Genomic DNA, 25,560 nt, shown 5'->3' with positions numbered 1-25,560 from the left:
CTGAATGGAAATACTTTGTGGTTATGCAAGACAAAACATATACAAACATTTTACGCAGATGTTATTTTTGGAAACTTTACAGATTATGCTCCTCTTTATGTTAAGTAATTGGATTTTTATCAAAATAATAATGGAGGACATATAAACACACCTTAAATAAATTTAATTTAAGATAACAATTATCTATCTGTAAAATCAATTAAACTAATGTTAACAAATCATGATTTTTCAAATCACAGTCATTTAGTTATCTTTGTTCCATAAGTTAATTAGTTTTGATTAGATAAAGCATAATTGTTCCAGTTTTTCCTTAGTAGTAATCAACGGAAATAACAGGGGACCATTGGGCAGGTGGCTCTATTGATCACTGGCCTAGCCATGTAAGAATTGGTACGCTCTTTTCTTGAAGGACCCTAAGTCATATTGGTCTGGAAATATCTTGATGGGCACCTCCTCATAGGGATGTTGCCAATAATGTCTTAAAAAAGCTCAGTTGTGGAACAAAAACATTGAGGTGAAATTCCATAGTCTGCCTCTTCATCCAATTATGAAACTCAGCTGGTGCTATTAATCTACATTTCCTACAAGACCCTACATTTCTGCAAGGCAAGGGATCAACCTGCTCAGAAAGTGCTTTAAGTGGAAGGAGCTGGTATTAAGCTCCTACCTTGAGCTGAGAACATAAGTGTGGGGCTTGGGGAAATGGGCTTTATAGAGTTACAAGTAGTACAAATTTAAATATATATGTTGTCTAAATATGTCTAATCATTCTGAGGGCATCAAGGTTCTTGGAGGCTAATTTAGACTTTCCTTCCAAAAAAAGTCAAATGTCATACATGCAACCAAAAAAAATTGTCACATCCTACAGTTGCCGCCTATTCAAGGTTGATCTAAAGCAAGTTTAACAGGGAGATATTCTTGCTTGATGGATTTTAAAACTTACATTTAGTGTGTGTGTGTGTGACACTTAAATTCTTTTTTCTAAGATAAAGATGGCTATAATATATCAGTGACCAAATAATAATGCTTCAATTGCTATAATGTTCAATTATACTTTAAATAAAACTTAAAAATTAATAGTAACTATAAAGAGTAGCTAAGAATTTATTTTTAGTTAGAATTTTTTTTGGTACAAAAGACTTGTACATATGATATAACAGATATATATTTTCCAACATAAATTATACATTCTAAAATTCTGATCTGGGAATGATATTGAGCTGCTTGGGCTCTTTTCTGTTCTAACCAAATAACTTTTCTATATTTACTATCCTTATTAAATAACTTACATGTGTGGGGGGCAATGATGACACTGCAGGTGCCTGATCCTCTCCAGCAGATAACACCCATATTGTGGCAAATGTTATAGCCGCTAAATAGACACTCCTCAGTCTAAGCATGTTTAGTCCTGGAATTGAGAAAATTATAGTAGAATTATTACTAACGTTATTGTAGTATTTAAAATATAGATATAGTAGTATTTTAATTGTCTTTCATCTACACTTATAATTTTTTTTCGATTTCATGTACGAACCTGAGTACTAAATAATTTTTAGACAATATATAAAATCCAACAATTTTAATTTATAATATAGATTGTTTGATCTCAATTCAGGCATATTATCCTCTTCCTTGCACACAGAAATATAGAACAAATCAAATGGGTAGTATTTACTTACAAGAGTATATGTAAACAGGGTGTAGTAATCTGGATAAGTGTCCAGATTACTACATCATATCTAATTTAATATCAAATTTATATCGCGGGGCAATCATAAGTTTCCTTCATTGTTTTTTAAGATATAATATTGCTGTTGTCACGGTGAATGGAACATTAATTACTACGAATACCAAGACTAACCTTGAAAATATTTATTTTTTTAAACCAACAATTGCTATAAACACTCTCAGTACATTTCAGACTGTAATTAGTCCGAATATAACATAAAAATAGCCAATTTCATATTTCAATGATAAAAATATTTCCAAAACGTTTCGAGTTTCGTTTCATTTAAAAAAAATTGATGGAAGATATCTAGTGGCGACAAATGACGTTGACAATAATTTTTGACACTTAGATCTGACAGAGCTTTGATAACCAGGGCTTGAGAAAACATTACTTTTGGACAGGCGTTACTCATTATCACATATAGAGTTTGTATAGTAATGACAATAGCTCAGTTTTTATTAGGAGACCTTTATCATATAAATTCAAGAAAAGTTTTTTGTCCCACTGTCGTGACGGCTTTACTAACATGGGACAGGCCATCTTATATAGTAAACACGTCCTCAACCCATAATTAATCCTCTATGACTACAGAATGTTTTTTTGTCTAGAAAACTTACACTATGATTCAGAATCGAGATTTATCCTAGAAGAAGAGAACTTACAATCTGTTGTTGCCTCTAATCCATGTGATGTGTTCAAAGAAGGGCAATAAACAAGAACTCTAGAAAATATTTATATATTTTGGAAAATCCTTAATGTTTTTACGATAAGACAATTTACTCATATTTATAACTTTACACTATCTATTTTGATTTATTATCGTTTTTAAACATAGTACTACCATTACACTGCTTTGTTATATTGTAGTATCATATTGTGTTGAAATCGACTTTCCTAACTATGCTCTTGAAAACTTAAACGTCATAATATTATTAAGTATTAAATTTTTCAAAATAATGTTTGTTTTTTTCATTATATATTTTAGTTTCAATTTGAAATTGGCTGAAATAACCGAGCAATTGTACATTAAATATGTATTCGAAAGGAGTATGGCAGTTCTCATGACATTTTACACTTGAAATTAGTCTTGATAGTTAAGAAATGGTTTTTAATTTTATTGATATTACAATCTAATATTAAAACATTAATTTCACTTTCAAATGTTTGTTGTTTATAAATTAACAAGTAATAAAAAACATTCTGATTTCATCCTGCGTTTAATAACTTTCTCCATTCCTCAACTTTACTTTGAAGCACTTCTTCCCTGAACTTTGCTTCTTCTAACTTAAAAATTAAACTTCTTTAAACAACTCAAATTTAGGATTCTTTTTTTTAATTTTTGACTTATTTAATATTATATGTTATTAACTTATGCAAGTACTTTTCAATACAAATATTATTATCTACAACTACTTAATTGAGTAATCTGTGATCAAAACTTTACTTTTACCAAGTCACAACAAAAACTTTCAAACTCATAACCTAAAATTGATACAAAATTAAATTTTAAAGCTTCCAAATGCCTTTTGATTACCGCCGATTTAATGGTCCAGAAGATAGTGTTTCATATAAACGCTTTTCTGAAGATTTTCTGCGAACCTACGATGAACTATATAAAGACTTACTTGATGAAAACGGTAAAAGGAAGGATGGGCGCGCATTGAATGAAGCACGAAGTTTGTGTACGTCTAGTACGTGTTTATCAAATAGTTTGTTTCTATAAATTTTTATATTAAACACTAAACATTATGTTATTTTTCAGTCTCTAGAACAAATATAGTATCGCAGGCTAAAGGGTCGGCATATGTAGAACTTAACAAAACAAAGGTTATTTGTTCCGTTTTTGACCCTAGAGAAATAACAGGTCATCAGAATGAATATAGGTAGGAATTGACTATCGTTTTATCTAAGAAATAGTGCTAAGCTATTTAACTATACTAAATAAATACCACCCACCATAACAAAATTTTCAGTTGGTTTGGCCAAATCTATTGTGAGGTGAAATTCGCGCCATTCTCTTGCCCTCGAAAAAGAAGACAACTAGTTCCAGATTCAGATGAAAAAGCTTTATCAGCTGATCTAAAAAAAGCTTTAGAGACTGTAGTCAGGAGAGATAAATTCCCTAATTTCCAGGTAAACCATCATACCTAAAGCCCTGGTTATGTCTTGTCCAAACTAAATATTTGTATATCTAATTCTTTCAGATGGACATATTTGTTTACATCTTAGAACATGATGGTGGTTGCTTATCTGCAGCAATAAATGCTGCAGGATTAGCATTAGCAGATGCAGTGGTGCCAATGTATGATATTGTTTCAGCCAGTTCAGTTGCTATAATCAATGATCAGATTATAATTGACCCTACAGAAGCAGAAGAGCATTTAGCTTTAATGTATACTGATAAAGAGAAAAACCATGGCCTTGTAACAATGTGTTTTATGCACCATTTAAAACAATTTACAGACTTTCGACAAATTGGTTCAGTTGATGCTGAATGTGTATTGAAAGTTATGGATATATTAGAAAAGGAGTGTGATAAATTAATGCTAGTAATAAAAAAAATTATGGTGAGCAATGTTGTTAGGCAGCATAATGAGCATAAAGTCTTATTAGAAGAAGCAAAGTTCAGGGAAGAAGTGCTTCAAAGTAAAGTTGAGGAATGGAGAAAGTTATTAAACGCAGGATGAAATCAGAATGTTTTTTATTACTTGTTAATTTATAAACAACAAACATTTGAAAGTGAAATTAATGTTTTAATATTAGATTGTAATATCAATAAAATTAAAAACCATTTCTTAATTATCAAGACTAATTTCAAGTGTAAAATGTCATGAGAACTGCCATACTCCTTTCGAATACATATTTAATGTACAATTGCTCGGTTATTTCAGCCAATTTCAAATTGAAACTAAAATATATAATGAAAAAAACAAACATTATTTTGAAAAATTTAATACTTAGGTTTGAATTTAAAAAAGCCACAAATTTAAATTCACTAAATAAATGAAAGGAACATTTAATCCTCTGGTTTTTCAGGTGGTGGTCCACAGGGTTGTAACATTTTCTCCATTAAATTAAACTTCACGCGTGCTTTTGATTCATTTTCAACAATAGCAAAGTAGCTTAATAAATCTGGATGTCCCATATAACTGCAGCATGAGTCTCGGTGTTGGTTTGTCAGCCATTCATACTTCGTGGTGTCGGCATGTCCTGTGCCTATATATTTGCTTTGAAGATGTTCAAGCTGGCTATGAATGTTGTACCTTTCTCCCATGTTTATTAATATCTCATACAGAGTTTGGTTAAAATAATAACAAACGTTTTAAATACACGTAAATTAAGCATTAAAAGCGGTTAATTATTAAGCATTATTTACTTGAATATCTAACTGACAATCTGAGGCTTGACAGTCGACATTATTTATTATCTCTTGATATTTGACAATTGACGGGTAATGTCAAGCCTAATGCCATTTTAAAGTAATGAGCGTTGTATGTCTATGGTTATAGGTAATTTATCTCCATGGTAACGATAGTAGTGCCGTGTTTTTGAAGCAATTTTTAATTAATTGCTGAACCAGAAAATCGTATTTTCATAATTATGAATAGTAAAGACAAATATTTAGATTTAAAGGAAAATAACCTTTCACTGCGGAAACAAGCAAAAAAAAATTCAAAAAAGCAACTGCATGGACAAAAAATAACTCATTTATTTTTGCACGAGAAGAATATTTCCGAAATTGTAAGTTATTTTTGACTTATTATTGAAATCTTTAAATATTGCACATCGTTAACAATTAATTTTTTAGCCTCTTCCGAAAAATCCAACTCATATAATCTATGCCTACTATCATAACAATTATATTATACAAATAAAAAATGTTGAAACTATGTTCAATTTAACACATTTGCATTTACAATGGAATAAAATAACCAGGATTGAAGGCCTCGAAAAATTAGTGAAGTTAAAAAAATTATACTTGGGAAACAATCAAATAAGTGTCGTAGAGAATTTGGAAGCATTAAAATATTTAGAAGAACTTCATATCGAAAAACAGAATAAGGAAAACGGTGACTCGTTATGTTTCGATCCTAGATCAATGATTTCTATTGGAGTAAGTTTTGTCACTATTTTTATAAGCTATCCAAATCAAAAGCTCGTATAGTCATTGAATGGTGCACTCTCTGTACTATTGTCAATTCCCCTGTATTTTACTTATTTTTTTATATCAAATTAAAAATCTAACACGATGTAGTAGGTACGGCAAATCCCTATTCTAAATGCGAACATTGCGAAAATCTAGTTGGGAACAGCGGTATTTCGTCATGATTTAGTATCAATATTTTTCCAGGCATCTCTTAGAATACTCAATGTGTCGGAAAACAAAATATCTGATGTATCGTGGGCTAGACCACTACGTCGCTTGGAAGTTCTTACAGCTAAGAAAAATCTTCTTGAAGACGTTCGGGTGAATAATTTATTAACAGAATATGTTTATCTACCATTCGTTATTTTAATGATCAATGTGACCATCAAGATATAGTAATATTTTAAATATCAGATATAGTTTAATACAAATCAGTAGAAGTACACGGTTATAGGTTATACCTGAAACAAGTTTCATTTCTCTACATTTTTTTTACAGTCAGTGGCAGACGACTTGTGTACCCTTGTGAGTTTAGTGGACGTGAATTTCACGGGTAACCCAATGACTAAAAAACATAGATATAAAGAAATTATTATAGCTAGATGTGGACCACTACGTAAGTGTTTTTATGTTTTATACAAATATTAAGTATAATTTGTTCTATTCTAATACATTTTTAATTTACATTCTACGGGTTTAGACTCGTAATAATTGCTTATGCGTCATAGTCATTTGTTTTAAATAAACATTAGATTGAATTGATTTGAAATTAATCAATTGGTTTTTAGTTTATACATACTAAAATCATAGATTGAAATTGATTTTTATCTCACAGAATATCACAGATCTTTCGATGGTTTACTTAGTATTAATTTACTTTGTCTTTATCTTATTTCAACGTAACATATATATTATAACTTACGATATTATGCATAAATTGGAATTATAATTTAACAGGAGTATTAGATGACGTCCATATTCATAACACATCAAGAATTTTCCTGCAAAGTTTCGACAAAGTTGTTCGATTACGTCAATTGCATGAAAAAAATAAACTTAGTTTATCGCGAGATGGCGCTGATGAGTTTTTGGCACTGAACATGTTACCAGGACCCAGGGTTCGCTCTGCACTCTCTATATCTGAGTTTTCTAATCAGAAACCTAAACGTACGTATATTTTTAGATGCATAAATTGTATACGACACACAGCTGACGTGTTTCTATTCTTGCTTACTTACTTTCGTGTTATATTTATAATGACAACTGTCAATATTTATGTGGCGTAAATGGTTGGATAAATGTTCGTTGTAGTTATCTATACAATCTAATATGATGCTCATATCATAGCTAAACATTGACTGTATAGCTACATTTTTTTTATGAAACGATAGAACTTCTAGAAATATATATCTATTTTTAGTAACCGCGGTGGATGCCAGCTATACCTTCATGCCGAGAGCGTTCTGGCGTAATCGCCCCGAAGAAATCGAAAAAGCTCCAATACCACCAATGGAACCTGAGGGAAATTTCACTCAGAGTACTCCAATAAAGGGCATACTAAAAAAACCTATGCCAATGAAATATATTTGAATGGATGTAGATTTGTAACGATTTTAATTATTTGTCACATCAAAATTTTTTACATTGTATTGTATCTTTATTAAAAATATAAAAAAGCAGAAAGCAGCTGTAGTTTCTAAAATTTATTTATTTATATCATTTTATTATCACTTTCGTAGGAGGCCCTATATAATATTTATGTTTTAAAAACATCGAGATTTTATTTGTGGCTAGGGCTGCAATGCCGTGAATAAATTTTTCTAGCTCTTCGTGGTGTCATAACATTAACTATTGTCAGTTGTCACCGATTGGCAATTGTCTCTATGTGATCGGATGTTGCTGACAGATTTAGTTTTAAAAGCTAATAAAATTTAAATTCATCTGTTTACAAGTTCTAACCTCAAATAATGTTGAGGCGAGTTAAGCATTAAACGAACTCGACAAAATAAAATTTTAGTGTTAAGAATGTCTTATATTCTTGAAGAAGCATTCAATATTTTTCACGAAGAAACTTCAGGTAAGGTATAACTTAATATGCTTATGCTTTTGAATACGTAACTAGTTCTATTCAAGTAAGTCTTTACAAAAACGAACTCTACTCATGTAACTTCCCTCGATATAACACCAACCCCCTAATGGAAATCACTCGGCTTTGGTTAGTTTAGCTTGTCTTCCATACAATGATACATTTTACATAGCAATACATCCACCCTCAATAACGACAAATAATAAAAAGTACTTTATAAGTTGCCGAAATTAGTTAAACTGCCGAACTGATTACGTTATTTTGTCGTTCGTAATAAATTCGAATTTCGTCATCAAACATGCCGAACTTTCTATGAAATCATTTTTTTCTTGTTTACAAGCTGTAAAATAAGTAAACAAATACAACTTAATAACTGGTGCAGCAAAAGAATTTAGACGAAAATAACAGACTATACGCTATAGCGTTCAAATAAGTATTGCTTTTTATGTAATTACTAGTCAGAAATAAACTTTTTTTTTAAATAGAGATTTTTCTTATTTCCAATTAACAACAACTCTTTGTAACGTCGAAACATGCAGTCCCTTGAGTGTTGTTATTAAGAGTTTACATAATTGCATAATGTTAAGTAATTTAGCTGGATGCAAAGTAAATATGATTTATTGAAATTTTCAGAATTATATTTGCATGGTCACATTGATGAAGTGTACACTTTAGATGCATTACAATTTCACAGAGACTATGTGTCTAAAAACATACCTGTAGTTATTAAGGGTGGATGTTTAAAATGGTCTGCTACACAGAAGTGGAACTCTCAGTATTTTAGGTACGTTATCAAATGTTAATGTTACAAAATGTATAGCTTATTATATAAGGATTGTCTTAAACTATTTAAAGATATTATTATATAAGGATTGTCTTAAATTATTCAAAGATATTATTATATAATAAAATAAAATAGTTTGGATGAATAAAAAACTGAAAAAAACTTAAACCATTATAAATAATGTTAGGATGTGTTTTTATAATAAACATTGTATAGTATTGTCTTTTGTTAACATAGCTTTTACACATAGAAAAAACACTTTTTTACCAGCTTGAAGCTATGTTTTATGATAATCTAATTAATGTAAATATTATAAGTTTCTAATAATACATACCTTCAATCTGATTAACAAGTGTTTTATTTCAATTAACATTGTAAATTTAAAAATATATTTTATATTCTTAGAATTAATATAATTCTGTCTACTTCTCTTTGAAAGCGTTGTTAAAATGTGTATACCTGAAATGTTTAAAAAAATACTAAATTTAATGAAATAAGACTAAATACCTACTACAATTATAATTTTTAGGCAAGTTATACCAAACAAGGAAATAACTCTAGCTATTACACCAAATGGATATGCAGATGGTATAACAAAAGATAAAACTGGCATTGAATGCTTTGTGATGCCGTGTGAAGTACAAACTTCAATGTCACACTTTTTAGATATGCTTGAAAATAAAAGGTATACATTAAAAGGTAATAATATGAATAAGGAATTTGTGTTTAATTCAAGATTAGGTAGTCAATTAAGTAAGTTATGAATTTACTTAGAAATGAAATGAAATATACCATTAGAAAAAAAAATGTCAATGTAAAAGACAAGCACAGACTGCCATTTAAAATATTTGTTAAACATTATCTTAGCAGCTTGTTGGGCACAGACTTATTAAAATCAATTAATTTCTAAACACACACTCACATTTTAATATGTTGGGTTAATGTAGGGTATGCTTCCTCAGTTCAGAGATCCACCGCTTATGTGTTTAGTTAGATAGTACAAGTTAATTAAGTTTATATCTCAAGTTAATAAATTTTTATCGCTCAAGTTGATAAAGTTTAAATCTCAATTTAATAAGCTTTATATCTCAAGTTAATAAAGTTTATTGCTAAAGTTGATAAAGTGTAAATCTCAATTTAATAAGCTTTATATCTCATGTTAATAAATTTTATATCTCAATCTAATAAAGTTTATATCTCAAGTTAATAAAGTATATATCTCAAGCTGATAAAGTTTAAATCTCAATTTAATAAGCTTTATATCTCAAGTTAATAAAGTTTATATCTCAATGTTGCAGTAAATACTGACTGATTTTATGAGTGGCATTGTCCATTATTTGATTTAAAGTCACCAAAGATGTGAATCATAATTTTTTTACAGATGTATAAAAGCAACAAAAATTTGGTCTCAAACAATTTCCAAAATGTGGATACTAAAACAAAATTTCCATTAATGTTTCAGAGAAAATTACATACCCTACATTCAAAGACAGAATTCTAACTTAACTGAAGACTTCAAAGAATTATTCTCAGATGTAGAACATGAAATAGATTTTGCAAGTAAAGCATTTAATAAGAAGCCTGACGCTGTAAATTTTTGGATGGGTGACTCAAGGGCTATAACCTCAAGTAAGTAGTGATTTATATGTTTGTCTCAATATTTTAGCAAAGTTAAGGAATTTCAACCTTACTAGGCTTGTAGTGTCAAAAAGTTGATGTTTTGACCTTTGATTAATCATAATTAAAATTATTCTAGTGCACAAAGACCCCTATGAAAACATATACTGTGTTATCGATGGGTATAAAGACTTCATATTAATTCCACCCACTGACTTGCCTTACGTCCCATATAAGAAGTATAAACAGGCAATGTTCAAATATAATGACGGATGGGATATCGAAATGATAGATAGTGTTGAACTACCTTGGATTTGTATAGGTAAGTTTATTCATTAGATTATAGATTAGAAAAGTCCATTTCATAATTATCTACACACTACCAATTATCTAAATAATGAAGACTGGTGCCATCATAGCCCTACAACCTTTTGCCGTGTTGTTATTGAATATTTTTTTCTATTAGCCATGTTAAAATATATTTCATATGAGTACAATATTTTAAAAATGAAATGAAAATTCTATAAAAATTCTGATGCCATATATTAGTTTGAAAAATTAGACCGCAAATTGTTGCTTTATGTGAAGGAGCTTTTTTACAGCAATATTTACAAGTATTGATGTATCAGCAATATTTACATGTATTTTTAAAATTGCTGGCAGCGTACATATATACTATAATAGTAATTAAACTATAAAAAAATCCATCTTGATTTTGTGATGTTTCAGATCCTCTCAAGCCGGACTTTTTGAACTACCCTCAATTTTCAAAAGCGCATAGATACACAATTCGCATAAATAAAGGGGATTGTCTGTATCTGCCTAGTCTATGGTTCCACCATGTTTCGCAGAGTCACGGATGCGTTGCTGTCAATTATTGGTATGACATGGAGTTTGACATTAAATATTGTTATTTCAAAATGCTTGAAAAGTTGTGTGAGAGTCAAACTTAAATATATAAAAATTTCTTTACACTGATACATTTGTCTATAAAAATCATGAATAATTCCATTCAAAATTGAACTATGAACCTTTGAAAAGTGACAAATTTTATAGAAAAACCGATTTGACAAATGTTTATTTTTTATCAACAAGCTAGAATAGTTTTCTATAAGGCCGTTTATGGGCATATTTGAAAAAAAATAATTTAACCGACTTTAAGAAAAGTTAGTTATCCGCTTTAGTTTCCGAGAAATATGTGGGCGAACGAAACAATATTTAGCAATTCAATTTATCAGTATGTATGTGATATAGTTGGAACTGGATACTATTTATAATAATATGAAACTGACAAGGTGTGCAAAATTTTGTTTCATTTGTCATTCAGAAATATGTGGACATTTCTCGGAAAATAAAATTCTGCACTAAAGAATATACTACAAGTATATTCAGCACTGGGATGAAAAAGCATGTCCCAATCACGAAGCACAATCCTCCTTTCCGGGATGAATAGCTCCCTGAAACCGAGAGCCACGGGTGCGTTCTTCTTCGACATAGCGAAAGCTTTCGACAAGGTCTGGCATAACGGCTTGATTTACAAGCTTTACCACCTCCAAGTGCACTTGAAGGAACGTTATCGTCCCCTCGACCCATCAGGGCCGGAGTCCCTCAAGGCTCGGCTCTCTCGCCCCTTCTTTTCACGCTGTTTACCAGCTACATCCCTAGGGCTCCCAATGTGGAGCTAGCCTATACCTCTCATAAAGACAGAGGTGTCATTGTGGACAAACTGCAGACCGCCATTTCGACAAGGCTAAACATCATCCCAACCCGCTGGTGCGTAATAGCATCAATTATTCCCCTTCCCGATAAAAAAGGCTCGTAGGAGCCCCCGACACATACATATATGTCGGAGAATGAATATTTTAAACACTCTGAAGTTAGTCGTAGAATGCGGTGTGGTATGTAAAGAAAGACTGTCAACGTTGACAATTGACAATGCCTAGTCTGTGTGATCTACCAAATGTCAGTGGCGCGACTGTTTCGTGGCAGTAAGTGAAATCTTTAGTCACTTGAGTTTCGAACGTCGCCTGCGCCGGACGTGCGCACTGACAGTGTTTAAATATTAAGTTATAATGTCGGACGACGGTAGTAACACCAATTTTGCAATTATTAATCGCGTTGAATCTGCGACATATATATATATTTATTTAGTAATTTTTTTCTGAATTTTTCAAAACCTGTAGAGTATTTTTAAATTTACTAATGTAACGTAAATGATGTTACGAATTTAAAATCTATTACATATATATTCGTTGTAAAGTAAAATCTCTATATTGATTAGATTATTAATTTAAGTGTGTATTATTATATACAGATTATTATCTGAAAGGAATAACATAAATATAAATATACAGACCGACTTAGTAGACTTTCCACTACCACGTGATCGGTATCTAAGCGATTGCTACCGCGGGGCATTGCTAGTTTTATATATATTTATTAGGCATATTAATATAAGTATGTAGAGACCTTAGATCCTGCTTGTTTTCTTTTATTTTATATCATATGATGGTCTGTTTAATCATCAAGTAACGTTTGCTTAGATAACATAAATCTCATTATGTGACATTGAGTCATCATCACGTCATAAATATAATTTGCAATATGTAGTCAAGATGTCATAATATCAAACCTATTGACTTTGTCCTTTTTACACTCTAAACAAATAAACGAGACGAAATACAAAAAGTATTGAATATTTCGCTTTCATATATAAAAAAAAATTAGGCTCAATATGTGTAAATAAATATATTTAAACTGATAAATAAAGTTGTTATTGTTAATCTTGGTTTTAATTTTATCCCTTTACTTGAAGATTGTCGGAGTATGTTTACGGTCTGAAAACAAATGTCTATTTAAAAAGTTGTCACTGTCAAAACTGAACCAATTAATCAAGCCCGGCTATGGACATTATGTACTTATGAACATGTCGTAGAGAAAGTTATAGTTTTGTCTTTTGTTAAAATACCTTTTACACATTAAGAAAAACACTTTTTGAACTGATTAAAGCTATGTACTATTATTAAAAACTTATAATTATTTACATAATTCTAAATTTTAAATATTTTCCGACGTTTCGCGTGCTTTTCAGCGTGCGTGGTCACGGTGTATGTGTCAAAAAGTGTTTTTCTTAAAGTTGTAGTTTTTCAGAATATCGTATTTGTCTAATAACATAAATAAAAAGATTCTATATATTACCAATATATCGGGGTAAATATTGAAAGATGGCAACATTTTGACACTCTTGCATAAGCCACGAGGCGAACACATGCCCACAGTGTTCTTTATGACGCACACATCACCAGGTGGCCAAGCGCGTATCGTCGCATACGTCCATAGAGTTGTGTTGCCAAGCTTTACAGTGACATTTGCTGAAAATTTACGATTATATTATCTAGATATATAATCGGTTGAGAACAGACATATAATCATATTACATTTTAATAACACCAATATACAGTATTTACCATATATCTACCGTACACAGTAATAATAATACATAGTAAATAAATACAAAACTTAAATATATTATTTCTAGCATTTTCACGCTGTATTGCGACATTCTGTGATCGAGGATAGCACCAGCTCTGGGGTCATTTAAATCTTTAACTGGCGCCTGTGCACTTCAACCCCACGACCAACGGTTTTACTCCAAAGGGAATAAAATAGATAAAGAGGGAGGAAAGACATAAGTTACGATTCGTCATCCCGTTTAATACGCCCGAGCCCGAGCCGAGAGGTCTAACCGCTCTGACGAGAGCTCCCAGAAAGGCCTCTCCGCCCGCTCGTGATGAACCCGAGATACTGAATGGATATTTTTCCATTGATGACAATGTAGCACTGTACGAAATTCAATCACAAAACGAGGCCCTAAGTAATAATGATGAAGACGAAGATGAGTCAACTCCGCTATGTAGCTTCTTTGGATCAAAGCGAAGACGCACTGCAAAAGTTGAATTATGTTGAAAATCTTTTAATTGCTCACGCTTTAAAATCTTTCTGTCAAACCAAAATGAGTAGTTATATTATTTTCATTTAATTACAATAAAAAGCAAATAATTTTCACTAATTACAACTCACGTCCTATATATTCAGGATCCGGCCAATCATCCGGTAATAAATTTAGTTCAAACGCATATCTAGCCGCAGTCTCTGCGCCGACGCACCACACAGCCGAGCCATATGCTATCCGACAACAGACTCCACACATTTTCATTTTACCTAGAGTACCACCCTGGAAATAAAGCTTACTCATAATGATAATCTAAAGTGAATTATCTTAATGTAATAATATTCTAATAATACGAAAATCACAATAAAATAATTAGGTCATGAAGGAAGGACCACTTTGGTTCGTCAAACGTAAAGGTAGGATCCTGGGCCAGTCTAACTACTGAATTGCTCAAATATCTTGATGTATATGCATTCCCAACGGGCAATTCTTCACGTCAGGCTATGACGTCACCGTACAAGTTGTAGCGGCATGTGAAAGGATTGTTAACGGTTCCTCAAACCGAAAGGTAGGAACCTCGACCAGTCTAAGCACTGACTGGAAAGCCCCAGTGGCTGACATCGTGATTTTATATATATTCAGGGCATGACGTCATCCTGGTTATTGTAGCCGTAGAATGTAAGTGTAAGAGCAGTGTTGGCCTAGTGGCTTCAGCTGCGACTCTCATCCCTGAGGTCACGAACCCTGGCTGTGCACCAATGGATTTTCTTTCTATGTGCGCATTTAACATTAGCTCGAACGGTGAAGGAAAACATCGTGAGGAAACCGGTTTGCCTTATACCCAAAAAGTCGACGGTGTGCGTCAGGCACAGAAGGCTGATCACCTACTTGCTTATTCAATTTAGAAATGATCATGAAACAGATACAGAAATCTGAGACCCAAAAAGGTTGTAGTGCAATTGATTTTTTATTTTTATTTTAGAATGTAAGTGTCTCTACATTGATTAACGTGTAATCTTGGCTTCGTTTCTACTTTACACATGGTTTGGTTTACTCTCACTGGCTCTGGAAATTACTAGTCCAACATAATATTCTTTACTTAGGTTTAATAGAAGTAATTCTAGTTGGGTCCTACAAAATAGTGAATATATTAGGGATAGTAAAAAAACGCGTGGCTGTTTTGTCAAGTAATATAATTCTAATGATATATTTACTCACAGAACAAATACTTACCTATAACTTTTACATAAAAGTTTCAAGGTATTTTTTTTTGAAATTGTTTTTGTATGTTATTATTGATGTAATATTACGTATGTTAGTGTCTGTATATGTATTGTCCTCTATAAATAAATGATTACCGTTGATGTAACAACGATCTCAAAACATTTCTCAGTGAGCACAGACTAGATTAATCGTTAAAATATAAACTTACGGGTGTGTATTTACATGTACACTCCCTTAGTCCAAGAACAGCGCATTCTGCAGCTTGACAGCTTCCGTCTTCCAAACAGCGTCCACCTAGACCACATCTACAATTCTTAAGGTCGGTGCATGTACAGGTTTCCTTTTGACGCGTACAATCCTATAAAAATCCCTTTATAAAATTCAAATTTATTATTAAAAACTAAATCAGCCTTAATGCAACACTCATCTATTTCTGTCAAATTGTGTTTACGCTGTGTTGAAAGAATAGAATGATGACGAGACTGACCCCTTATCAAGAAGAGGGATTGTCTCTAAGTGAGCTTGTGATTCTCAACTCAAAACACGATACCAACATAAACACCGAGAGGAAACTATCAATCATTCAAAAGTCTTAAATTCAATGAATGTCGAATTCTACACACTTGACGTATGGAAGTCAGCGTTATTAAGTCTAAGATCACCAAGAATCCGTTTCCTTATGCCTGCAAAAATTAACAATGAATTTTCAAATTAACATTTTTTTTGTTAAAGAACAGGAGACAAATGTACAGATCGCTTACTTGATGTTAAATTGATACCAGAGGGCTCGCGAATGCGTTGCTGGATTTAAGAATTGGTACACTCTCTTGAAGGAACTTAAGATTGGGCTTACAACAGACAGGGTCGCAAATTCATAATTATTGCATTTGTAAGAATACTTACGATGCCACTCTTTGTAAGATTAGCATATTGACAGTCTGCCTTACAACATAGCCCCTGAGACGGATGACAGTTTGCTCGTGTCGCTACTGAGCAACCTTCCTTGTGAAGAGCACTGCAATTAATTGTTTCCATGTCTATTTATTTATAAATATAACATCATTACAGCACTGCGCCAATAGAATAATGTCGAAAAAATTAAAAATAAAATACATTATTAAATAAATAATATACTGTGATCTCTGCGAATATATAAAGATATCGATAGTGTGGCCTTGGCCTTCGCCGTCGCACGTCGTCACAAATATGTATGCTTAGTACAAAATTGTGGTTATTCATATAAATAATAACACAAAAAAAGCCAAGGGGAAGGAATTATTATTTGCTAAAAAAAGTTTTATGGTACGGAATTCTAAATAGACTAGCTGCAATTTTTCACTTGAGTCCCAAATTTTACTCTCGATTTAGTTGCAGTAATTAGACTTCGGTACTTCTGGTAGGACTGGCAAGGCTGGCTAATTATTATTTTCTTATGTTTACATGTTCACATTTTAAGGACCGTCATGCACGCTGAAATTTCGAGCGGGTAGTTTTCCTAAAATATGGTGAGATGGCCGATGGCTGACCATGCGTCATACTCGTGAACTGGTCGGATTTGAATTCGTGTATGCCGTTATGTTATTTCGACTATCTATTTGCATGTTGTTCCCACGAGAATGTAAGTGTCCTACTGATGATAGAGGATACAACTTATTTTTTTTAAATTATGAATTACTTACGATGTCACGTGGAACATGGTGTAATGATCGTATATCCTTACAAGCATTATGTAAAAAAAAATTGCAGATTAAAAAGAGTTGCGGAGAGTTTATTGCCAGTTCTTCTCTACCGTTCTATGATTTGAGAACTGGCAGTAAATGTAAAATTAGAAGCATTTAGCATTTAATATGCGTTTCTTTATTGACGTTTACCTAGTGTACATTGTGTTACCTATATGAATAAATGATTTTGAATTTAAGTAGCCCGGACTTTACGTACAACGGACATAATGAGTAAGTGCGGAGAGTGAGTCCACCAGCCATTAACCACCATTATTATTAGTTAAGGAAATTTAGTTTTTTTTTTAAATAATGTAACAGGACTCCTAACACAGTAATGTTAATTCATAAATGGCAATGTTTTTCAATTATTAATACCCTCCCTCAGATACAAGTGTTCCACCAGCTCTGGGTGTGCAGCAGGGATCTCTAGTCTTGCAGTAGAATGGAAGACCACAGTCACACGACTCACCCTTTTCCACTATACCTAGAACGCATTAGACATTAGAAAGTCCCAATAGAAAGCCTGCATTTTTGTCGGAAAATCTTGAATATGATTTCAGCTAGGTTAGAAACGGGCAGAAGGCTCACCTGAAGTTAAGTGATAATGTCCATGGAAACTCTTTATTTGAAGGACCCTAAGTTGAATTGGTTCGATAATAGTACAGTGGGCAGCTGTTTCCACATAATGTGGCAAAAACTATATTAAAAAAGGTCAGTTGTGGAACTGCCTCGACGTCTGCTGTTGAAATTCAACAGCAGACGTCTGTATTAATCCGAACACCTCTGAACGCTCTGCATCGTAAGTGCAGTAGAAGAGGCAGAGAGAAACGACATCTCTAAGTAACGCCAAAGGATTAAGAAACTTAACGGGATAACTAAATAGTGAGAACAATCCTGATTCAAGATTATTGACTAATCTTTTATTTCTATGGTTTTATACTGTGTATGCTGTATATGTTCTTACTAAAGTATACGCCATTTGAAATAAAGTTTCGATATAAAACACAGCTATTTTGGACATACCATTTCCACAATATGGTTTTTCAGTCACCGCAAGACAATAGCTCATGCTGCTCAAGGTAGCGGCGATGAGCCGTTTGCTGCATAGCGAGAACTCTAGAGAGTGGGCCGTTTGTGTAGTGGACGATTGAGACCCCATTAGGTAGCCCTTACATTCCGGATTTGGAAAGTTATCGTCATGATGCGCACCAAAACTGTGTCCTGAAGAAATTATATTATTAAACTAAACAGTAGAGGTCAGTTCTAGTAAGTGTCCAGTAGTTTCAGAAGAAGTCTAGTAAGTCTTTGTTCCAGGAAACTGAAATAATTAGGTGGAATATTCCTATCAATTAATATTCTACGTTTACTTCCCTAAGTGTTTTAGTATCGTGTTTCGGGTAACCTTAAGGGTCTGATTGTAACATAGTTAAGACAATGTCGTCTTCATTAGAAGTAAAAAATATATAGAAGTAATACACCATGTATTGTTGGTATGTAATAAAAAATAAAGATCAAGACGAATTATTTTATTTTGAGGCGCCACTGCTAATGAAATGTAATGAAAACTATATCTAGATAAAAGATTCACCCATCTCATGAGCCAGCGTGGACGCGGCGACCCTCTCAGGCACACGTTCGTTCTCGTCTGACGTGCCGTGCGCCAACGCAAGTGTATTAAACGAACGACCGGAAGCTCGCCTATCGCATAAACCACCTGCTGCGCCCCCCATACCGCCCCCCAGGGACGTGAAACTGAAATAATTTAAAAAATGTGTATCTTCGATAGAAATTAAGTTATTAACAAAGCTAGCTATAGGAATTGGCAATAATGTAGGGCATTTTGAAACCTGACATCTAAATTCTAAACAATGTAATTACTATTAATTTGATAACATAATAGTGATATAATAATATAATTAAATAAATTAGTAAAAGCACTATACAGATAAATTTTTTGAACATAGAAAAAATCTACCGATAAACGTAAATTATGACGATTAAACAAATATATGTTTATAGCAGCTATAACTAAATTAATATTATCTTCATAGTAGCTTATCATTAAGAAAAATCAAACTACACGCAACACTCGTAGAGCGTTTTCTATTCTTGCCGGACCCGCGTACGTATTTGAAGAAGTCTATCAAGTATCAGGTATGTAACTATTTAACCAATTTACCGTCTTATGAAGACCGCCTTTTAAGACAAATTTGCACGCCGTCATGTGTGGCAGAATGTGAACATTAGATTTTACCATCATAATATTGTTGTACCATATTCTTTATAAATTATTATGATTAAAAAAATCTTTTGAATCGAATGACTGTTTAAGACCGCTTTTCATTTTTACCTTAGTCCCAATGTCCTATTATGAAAAGCATGTCCCGAAAACGCAACCCCAAGGCAGACTTCAGAGAGCCGACGAAGCCTTGCAAAATGCATCAAGTAGGCCCTGCCGTCAATGGAGTGATTTCTAAGTAAATCACCAAAAACTTGCGTGTTTGTCTCATCCGATGTAAGCACTAGGATGTACTTAACTGAAAAACCTGGAACACAACTTATTAAGCTTATTCCGTAACATTAGTAATTGGAAATAAAGGTACCGTTATTTTAAAAACGTTGTGGTATAAATATATCCGATGACGTGTTCTAAGTGAATGGACATCTTACAGTATTACGAGTATATGTGATCCATTCGCAACGGAAGCATTCAAAGATACTCAACACCTAGCTTTCATTAGTACAGGATTTTTTCATAGGCACGCGTACCATCAGCGACTTAGGAAATTTAACATGTCAGTTCTCTAGCCGGTGTTACATTGTCTCCCCTTATTCATTCCCAAGGTTAAAAATCACAGTTCAGGCACCTCTCTTTTGAAATTTTCGCGATAATAACGGATTTAACAGTACTTATCCAGAGCTGGATTATTCGGTAGTATTTTTGTTTCGTATAAGCAGGAATTACAAAGGAGTATTTTTATTTTATAGTAACTTTTATGTTTAACAAATTATCATATGTTTTAGTTAAGATAGCTTGTAACATATACTTTAGATATAGTAGTATGTTGTGCTACACTTTTGTAAATGAATAAATAAGTATTACCTATATTATCTGGTATACCATCTTCATTAAAGTCAGCATTTCGGAATATTATATCTGCTTGAGCGACCGCATGCATCATTCTGCGTATAACGTGTTTCAGACTCGAGTTTGCGTCCTAAAAATGTACTATTGTGGGTTATCATGTGCTTTCACGGGGTATAATGTGAAACGAAAAAGATGACATAGGAATTTTGAATTATTCTGACCTCCCACAACATGTTTTGATTTTTCTAAATTATAATTTTGTTCAGTGAACGTAGCTAATCTCAAGTTGATAAAGTTACATACATTTAAAATGAAATAAACAACAATTTTGGAGCTCACTGCCATAATGGAATAAACGTTTTTCCTTCCTTGTGAAGTTTATTGAAAAAAAGCCAGGCTACACTATTTCATAGTTAATAAAAACCAGGCTGAATCTATCCATCAATAGACGTGAGTCAGGCAAAGGAGCAAGCTTGCCTAAAAAGAATATTCAAAGGACACGCAGAAACGTGTCCTATTAGCGCGCTACAGGTTTACGAATATTGTGATGAACTTTGATTTGTAAACATACATTCAAATATACTTATATACAAACTTCCGGGGATTTACAAATAATTATCAACAGCATTACCTTTTCATAGAACTCTTTATCCGCCAAGAGAAGCAATTCACAGATTCTTGCTTGTGCCACACCAGTTTTCTTCTCCTCCTTCTTATAACGAAACTGCATCATATGACTGAAGCTTGAATCGTACTGAAAAAGTATAAAAATTATTGTATTTGAATTGTAATAGTAATAGCGAAAGTGCGTGTTGAGAACTCAATTGTCCAAAACAAAGTAATTTATTAGTCTCCTTCACACAGTTTTGATTACAGTACAAGATGAGTAACCTAATATTAAACCGCAGGCAATAGGCAAGTCTTGCCGCCCATCACCGCTATGTGAAACGAGCTCGACTTCTTTCCGAACCAATTCGACTTAGGGTCCTTCAAGAAAAGAGCGTACTAATTCTTAAAAGGCCGGCAACGCGCTCGCGAGCCCTCTGGCATTGAGAGTGTGCATTGGCGGCGGTATCACTTAACATCAGGTGAGCCTTTGCCCCGTTCTATAAAAAAAAAACCGCAGGGTGTGGCTTCGCAAACCTTAGGTTCACCTAGCCAGGGCTTAACGACCCGGAGCATCGGTCAAGAATAGCTTTTGAAGCTCACTGCAGTGAGTGAAGTACGAAGTAAGGGACCATCCGGTGAAGGCGGACATCATCATCGATCATTAATCATCTGGAATAGTTGAACCAGTGAACCTAAACAATTTCAGGTTCTACAAGATAAATTAATTAAAATCCTTTTTCTTTATCTCTTTCTCTAACACTTTACACTGACACAAAATGGAGCAATCTCACAAATACACAATAGGCATCTTATTTAAAACAATTTAAAGCGTTAAATTTAACATCAATCCCACACATCGTCATTAAATTAATTACATACACCTACCTAAGTTAGAACTGAATACGTAGCGCGTACGTACGATCGCAAAATATAACTTATTTAAGAGTATTTACATGGTATTACAGCTTGCCTTCTGAGATACGGGATATAGTACCAGTTGGCCAGTTTCGAATACGCCTTCATTTTTGGGAGATGGACTTCAATACAGTAATCGTATAAAAATAGTGTGTTTTCAGTCATGTATTTTTTAACGAGAATAAACTTCTTGTAGAGCGAGAATCTCATTGAATATAACTATACTGTTATTATTAAATAGGCCCGATTTAATATTTATTTTATAAAATAAGTAATAAAGATTATCGTGAACGTTTTGTAGGTATTGATGTCTTCTATTAAACTATACGCCACATTCACGATAGTTTCAAGCTCATCAGGGATAATACAGGATTATAATGGCGAAATATTATTATTGGATTCATAAAAATCTAATTTGATGTAACCAAATTCACAAAGTATCCATGAACAGCTTCAAATTAAAATCACTTATTCCAGAATATTCTATTATAGCAACTGCGATATTTATTGATACGTATCGAGAGTTCAGGCACGGCATACCGGCACCTGTAGCGGAGATTACCTGAGTTTCGCTGCGCACCCGTCGTGGCGCCTGCATGAAGTCATTTTCATAAGCCCCAAACTGCTTGTTGGGGTCATCACGCCCGTAGGGGTCAGCGTGCAGCGTTCTGTTTCCTGGTATAACAACAATTTAAAAAAAAACCTCATAAAGTGTTACGCAATGCGCACGTCAATTCCGCCTGTATCACCTCGATGTCGATTCACAACTGAGCGTTTTCACCGCGTACCATCACTAGGAACCAGCCACTGAAGTATTTCGCAACCAATGCGACTAAAGGTCATTCAAGAAAAGAGCGTACATGTACCAATTCTTAAAATGCCGGCCTATTACGTACTCGCGATCCCTCTGGCATTGAGCCGCGGCAGCACTTAACATCGGGTGAGCCTTCTACCAGTATGTCTCCTGTTTTATAAATAAAAACGTTTAGGCTGAAAAAGTAGTAAGAAGAAGTTTTTATACCTATATGTAAAACACCATAAAACTGATGATCCTCTCCAATGTAACCTTCAGCAGAACCTGACTCCGGATCCTCAACCGGAAAACCATATGCCATGGTGATCTCACTCAGTCGGTAGTGTTTATCTGGTGTTTCCAGGCTTGCGTCTGGATCGAGGAGTAGGACAGATAGCTCTGACGTCAAAGACTGATCTAGAAACCAAAAAAAAATCATTTTTGTTTGAAAAGTATTAATTTTAACAGTTTAAATTCTTGGAATAATTGAAATCTAAAGTTTTTTTTAATATGTATTAATCATAATAAATCGGTGGCCCCAGACATGTGGACCTCAGATTTCTGCATCTGTTTCATGAGCATTTGTTAATGTACAAGTAGGTGATCAACCTCCTGTGCCTGATACGCCGTCGATTACTTGGGTTTAAGGCAAGCCGGTTTCCTTACGAAGCTTTCCTTCACGGTCCGAGCGAACGTTAAATGCGCACATAGAAAGAAAGTCCATTGGTGCACAGCCGGGGATCGAAGCCACTAGTCCAACACTGCTCAGTCAGTTTTAAAACACTTTTCCAATGACCGCTGTATTCTAACCCTCAACCTCTATAATAACTTCTAATCTCTTTAAAATTTAAAATCTAATGATATAAATATTAGGCTGTAAATTTGTAGGCTAACATAGAAAACATCTATTTTTGATATAATTTGATTTAGTTATTCAATATGCTTTCGAGGGCGATGCAACGATTATAGCGGTTACACAATTCAATACCATTTTTATAGTAAGATTTGTCTTTTGAAATAGGTTTCAGTTTCGGCGATTATTTCGCTGATGAAGAGAAAAATCAGCGAGCATTTTCTTGATACTAAAGTGCGACATGGGAATTCAAGAACATCGAATTTGGGTTTGACAGAGTTCGTTACTAGAGGGCGCCAACATAAATTATCAACGAATAGTGTAGTAAATTTATTTTTCTTAACGTACGAGCTGGTGTCTACAATTAATTTATGTTATTAACATTTAAGTTGTTCTTGCTACCCAATCTGTGTTATCTAAATCGAATAAATTATTATGTTTTATGCTATAAATTCGTTTTTTAACAACATTTTAAGTACAACACGTGGCGTGGCGATGACATGTTTTGGCAACGCTGCACAACAGCGCGCCAGTTGACGTACTATTGTTTGTCTCCGTTCTACAGAATAAATAAACGCAGCTGAGATCGACACTGCCTCAGGGGACATGTAGTTGGTGACTAAACTTCCATGAACAGTCAACGTTGCACTTGCATTGACGTGATGTCTTCGATGTAGTGTTACTTTAAAAGGTTATACATAATTCAGACGGAGAAGCTTGCTAAAAACACTACACGATTGGCTAGAAATAAATATTCATTTACGCCAATCTCGCGTTTGTTATAATTTAATAGTTAACAGTTAAGTAGACAACACATTATGCGTGTTTAGTTTACAATAAAACTGAGATAAAAAATTACACAAATAGAGATTTTTCGCCGTGTCGTTTGGCAACCTTCCGGTGATAATTATTTACTATATATTTTTTTTTGGTCTTGTTATATTCCAACGTAACAGCTATTAATGTATTAACATAGTATACGGCCGCTTAGCGGACCCCCTCCACTTCTCCGATACAAAAAGCCTTCTAGGAGTTGTGTGCTGTGATATTGCGGTCTCCTCGATTGTGAGGAAGTTGCAAATGGTCTGGCGTCTTCTTAAGTTCTCATGTCACACGTGTATGTATCCTTTTTCTAACATATTTTTATACGAATTTTGAATAAAAATAGGGATTTGGATTGAGAATTAGGAGTTCAAGTAAAAGTTGTTAGAGGTTTATGAATCACAATTTTGAGGAACGGAAAAGTCCGACTTACAGACGACAATTAAACGAAAGGCTACAAACTGTTAATAAAAACATCTGCACACACAATAATTAACATAATTAGCAAGAATTACTACACTAGAAGGGGAGGAACAAGACTGTCAATACTAGAACACGTGAAAATCTGCAAAATGACGCAGTCCATATGATCTCAATACCATAGGAAAAATAAATAAGTTGCATACAACGGGATAACGCTGATTTGCCATGTCTTTTCACACGTGTAAATACCTTTTATAACATATTTTCATAAGTGTTTGATTGTCCTCATTTTAACATGTGTTAATAGCAGCGTTCTATCTAACTGTAACAATGTATTATAACCGGACTAACTGAAATCGGTTACAAAGTAACTTGGTTCTATGTAGATGCAATTCAACGTAGGATTAAATACCTATGGGTTGCCATTTCAAGCAGAGCGTATGAGCTTCCTTCCCGAACCTGGCGATAACTATTTCATATCCGTGGGCCTTGCATATCCCTTTAGACGTTTTTTGTACATCTATAGCCTGTATTACCACTAGATTTAGATAAAGAAGCCAAGATATTACGGACATTGCTTTTTGGAAATGCTTTGACATAAGCCTGTCAATAACAGTAGTGAAAGAAGAATAACATTCTCAATGCAGATAAAATATAGTTCGAATAATGATAAATTCTTCACCTGTGCCTTTATGATCTCAGTTGTGCCTATGCCTGACACACGCGATCAAATTTTGGAGATATAAGCAAGTGTGAATTGCGTAAATGCGTTAATCGTAACTCGTCATAGTTCAATA

General features: G+C 33.4%; 6 protein-coding genes across 9 annotated transcripts in view; 3 read left to right on the top strand and 3 right to left on the bottom strand.

Annotated features, from left to right (window-relative positions):
* Window positions 1-2,011, bottom strand: part of LOC123714086 (transmembrane protein 165) — a 30,333-nt gene extending 28,322 nt beyond the window's left edge. Inside the window, exons 1-2 of one of the 2 annotated variants that reach the window (XM_045668190.1) lie at window positions 1,862-2,011; window positions 1,290-1,408 (exon numbers count right to left, since the gene is read on the bottom strand). In XM_045668190.1, coding sequence (XP_045524146.1) covers window positions 1,290-1,400 — 111 coding nt within the window. In that variant the 5' untranslated portion in view covers window positions 1,401-1,408; window positions 1,862-2,011. Of the gene's footprint in view, window positions 1-1,289; window positions 1,409-1,679; window positions 1,783-1,861 lie in introns of those variants that run through there. The other variant, XM_045668191.1, reaches the window with a different exon arrangement.
* Window positions 2,012-3,168: 1,157 nt separating this feature from the next.
* LOC123714243 (exosome complex component MTR3-like) lies at window positions 3,169-4,424 on the top strand. 2 transcript variants are annotated; one of them, XM_045668440.1, is made up of 4 exons: window positions 3,169-3,411; window positions 3,492-3,612; window positions 3,703-3,862; window positions 3,934-4,424. In XM_045668440.1, exons 1-4 carry the CDS (start codon window positions 3,249-3,251, stop codon window positions 4,414-4,416), a joined length of 927 nt encoding a protein of 308 aa, XP_045524396.1. In that variant the 5' UTR covers window positions 3,169-3,248; the 3' UTR covers window positions 4,417-4,424. The 2 variants fall into 2 exon arrangements, with proteins under 2 accessions (XP_045524396.1, XP_045524395.1); XM_045668439.1 differs by having other exon boundaries at window positions 3,169-3,420.
* A 96-nt stretch (window positions 4,425-4,520) lies between these two features.
* Window positions 4,521-5,138, bottom strand: LOC123714245 (splicing factor 3B subunit 5). Its single transcript, XM_045668444.1, has one exon. The coding sequence runs from the start codon at window positions 5,001-5,003 to the stop codon at window positions 4,746-4,748; it is 258 nt and encodes an 85-aa protein (XP_045524400.1). The 5' UTR covers window positions 5,004-5,138; the 3' UTR covers window positions 4,521-4,745.
* A 113-nt stretch (window positions 5,139-5,251) lies between these two features.
* On the top strand, window positions 5,252-7,550 carry LOC123714242 (protein phosphatase 1 regulatory subunit 42-like). The gene is made up of 6 exons (XM_045668438.1): window positions 5,252-5,470; window positions 5,538-5,843; window positions 6,081-6,197; window positions 6,375-6,492; window positions 6,834-7,043; window positions 7,297-7,550. The coding sequence occupies exons 1-6, from the start codon at window positions 5,330-5,332 to the stop codon at window positions 7,464-7,466; spliced, it is 1,062 nt and encodes a 353-aa protein (XP_045524394.1). The 5' UTR covers window positions 5,252-5,329; the 3' UTR covers window positions 7,467-7,550.
* A 257-nt stretch (window positions 7,551-7,807) lies between these two features.
* Window positions 7,808-12,347, top strand: LOC123714244 (bifunctional peptidase and (3S)-lysyl hydroxylase Jmjd7). 2 transcript variants are annotated; one of them, XM_045668443.1, is made up of 7 exons: window positions 7,808-7,953; window positions 8,596-8,746; window positions 9,276-9,431; window positions 10,209-10,375; window positions 10,503-10,685; window positions 11,093-11,243; window positions 11,691-12,347. In XM_045668443.1, coding segments are annotated over exons 1-7 (861 nt in total). In that variant the 5' UTR covers window positions 7,808-7,901; the 3' UTR covers window positions 11,692-12,347. The 2 variants fall into 2 exon arrangements, with proteins under 2 accessions (XP_045524399.1, XP_045524398.1); XM_045668442.1 differs by having other exon boundaries at window positions 11,093-12,347.
* Window positions 12,348-13,137: 790 nt separating this feature from the next.
* LOC123714290 (disintegrin and metalloproteinase domain-containing protein 10-like) lies at window positions 13,138-25,342 on the bottom strand (the record flags this gene model as incomplete). Its single annotated transcript, XM_045668506.1, has 14 exons — window positions 25,176-25,342; window positions 22,894-23,082; window positions 22,435-22,547; window positions 20,980-21,102; window positions 20,364-20,478; window positions 19,611-19,806; window positions 18,849-19,012; window positions 18,284-18,481; window positions 17,636-17,744; window positions 16,443-16,554; window positions 15,748-15,897; window positions 14,444-14,597; window positions 13,562-13,734; window positions 13,138-13,200 (listed from the first exon to the last, which is right to left on the bottom strand). Coding segments are annotated over exons 1-14 (2,022 nt in total), but the record flags the coding sequence as incomplete, so codon positions are not given.
* Window positions 25,343-25,560: the final 218 nt, after the last annotated feature.

Source organism: Pieris brassicae, chromosome 9, assembly GCF_905147105.1.
Source record: "Pieris brassicae chromosome 9, ilPieBrab1.1, whole genome shotgun sequence".
Classification (NCBI taxonomy): Eukaryota; Metazoa; Arthropoda; class Insecta; order Lepidoptera; family Pieridae; genus Pieris; species Pieris brassicae.
The sequence above is the reverse complement of the archived record's forward strand: the minus strand, read 5'-3'. Positions and strand labels throughout refer to the sequence as shown.

What these genes read in the sequence shown, in the direction of transcription:
- LOC123714243 (XM_045668439.1), top strand. Translation starts at nt 3,249, where the DNA reads ATGCCTTTTGATTACCGCCGATTTAATGGTCCAGAAGATAGTGTTTCA. An exon ending in GGTCATCAGAATGAATATAG is followed by an intron (nt 3,613 to 3,702) that starts GTAGGAATTGAC and finishes CAAAATTTTCAG; the next exon opens with TTGGTTTGGCCAAATCTATT. An exon ending in ATAAATTCCCTAATTTCCAG is followed by an intron (nt 3,863 to 3,933) that starts GTAAACCATCAT and finishes TAATTCTTTCAG; the next exon opens with ATGGACATATTTGTTTACAT.
- LOC123714245 (XM_045668444.1), bottom strand. Translation starts at nt 5,003, where the DNA reads ATGGGAGAAAGGTACAACATTCATAGCCAGCTTGAACATCTTCAAAGC.
- LOC123714242 (XM_045668438.1), top strand. Translation starts at nt 5,330, where the DNA reads ATGAATAGTAAAGACAAATATTTAGATTTAAAGGAAAATAACCTTTCA. An exon ending in ATCTTCTTGAAGACGTTCGG is followed by an intron (nt 6,198 to 6,374) that starts GTGAATAATTTA and finishes TTTTTTTTACAG; the next exon opens with TCAGTGGCAGACGACTTGTG. An exon ending in TTCTAATCAGAAACCTAAAC is followed by an intron (nt 7,044 to 7,296) that starts GTACGTATATTT and finishes ATCTATTTTTAG; the next exon opens with TAACCGCGGTGGATGCCAGC.
- LOC123714244 (XM_045668442.1), top strand. Translation starts at nt 7,902, where the DNA reads ATGTCTTATATTCTTGAAGAAGCATTCAATATTTTTCACGAAGAAACT. An exon ending in TGGAACTCTCAGTATTTTAG is followed by an intron (nt 8,747 to 9,275) that starts GTACGTTATCAA and finishes TATAATTTTTAG; the next exon opens with GCAAGTTATACCAAACAAGG. An exon ending in CTCAAGGGCTATAACCTCAA is followed by an intron (nt 10,376 to 10,502) that starts GTAAGTAGTGAT and finishes AAATTATTCTAG; the next exon opens with TGCACAAAGACCCCTATGAA.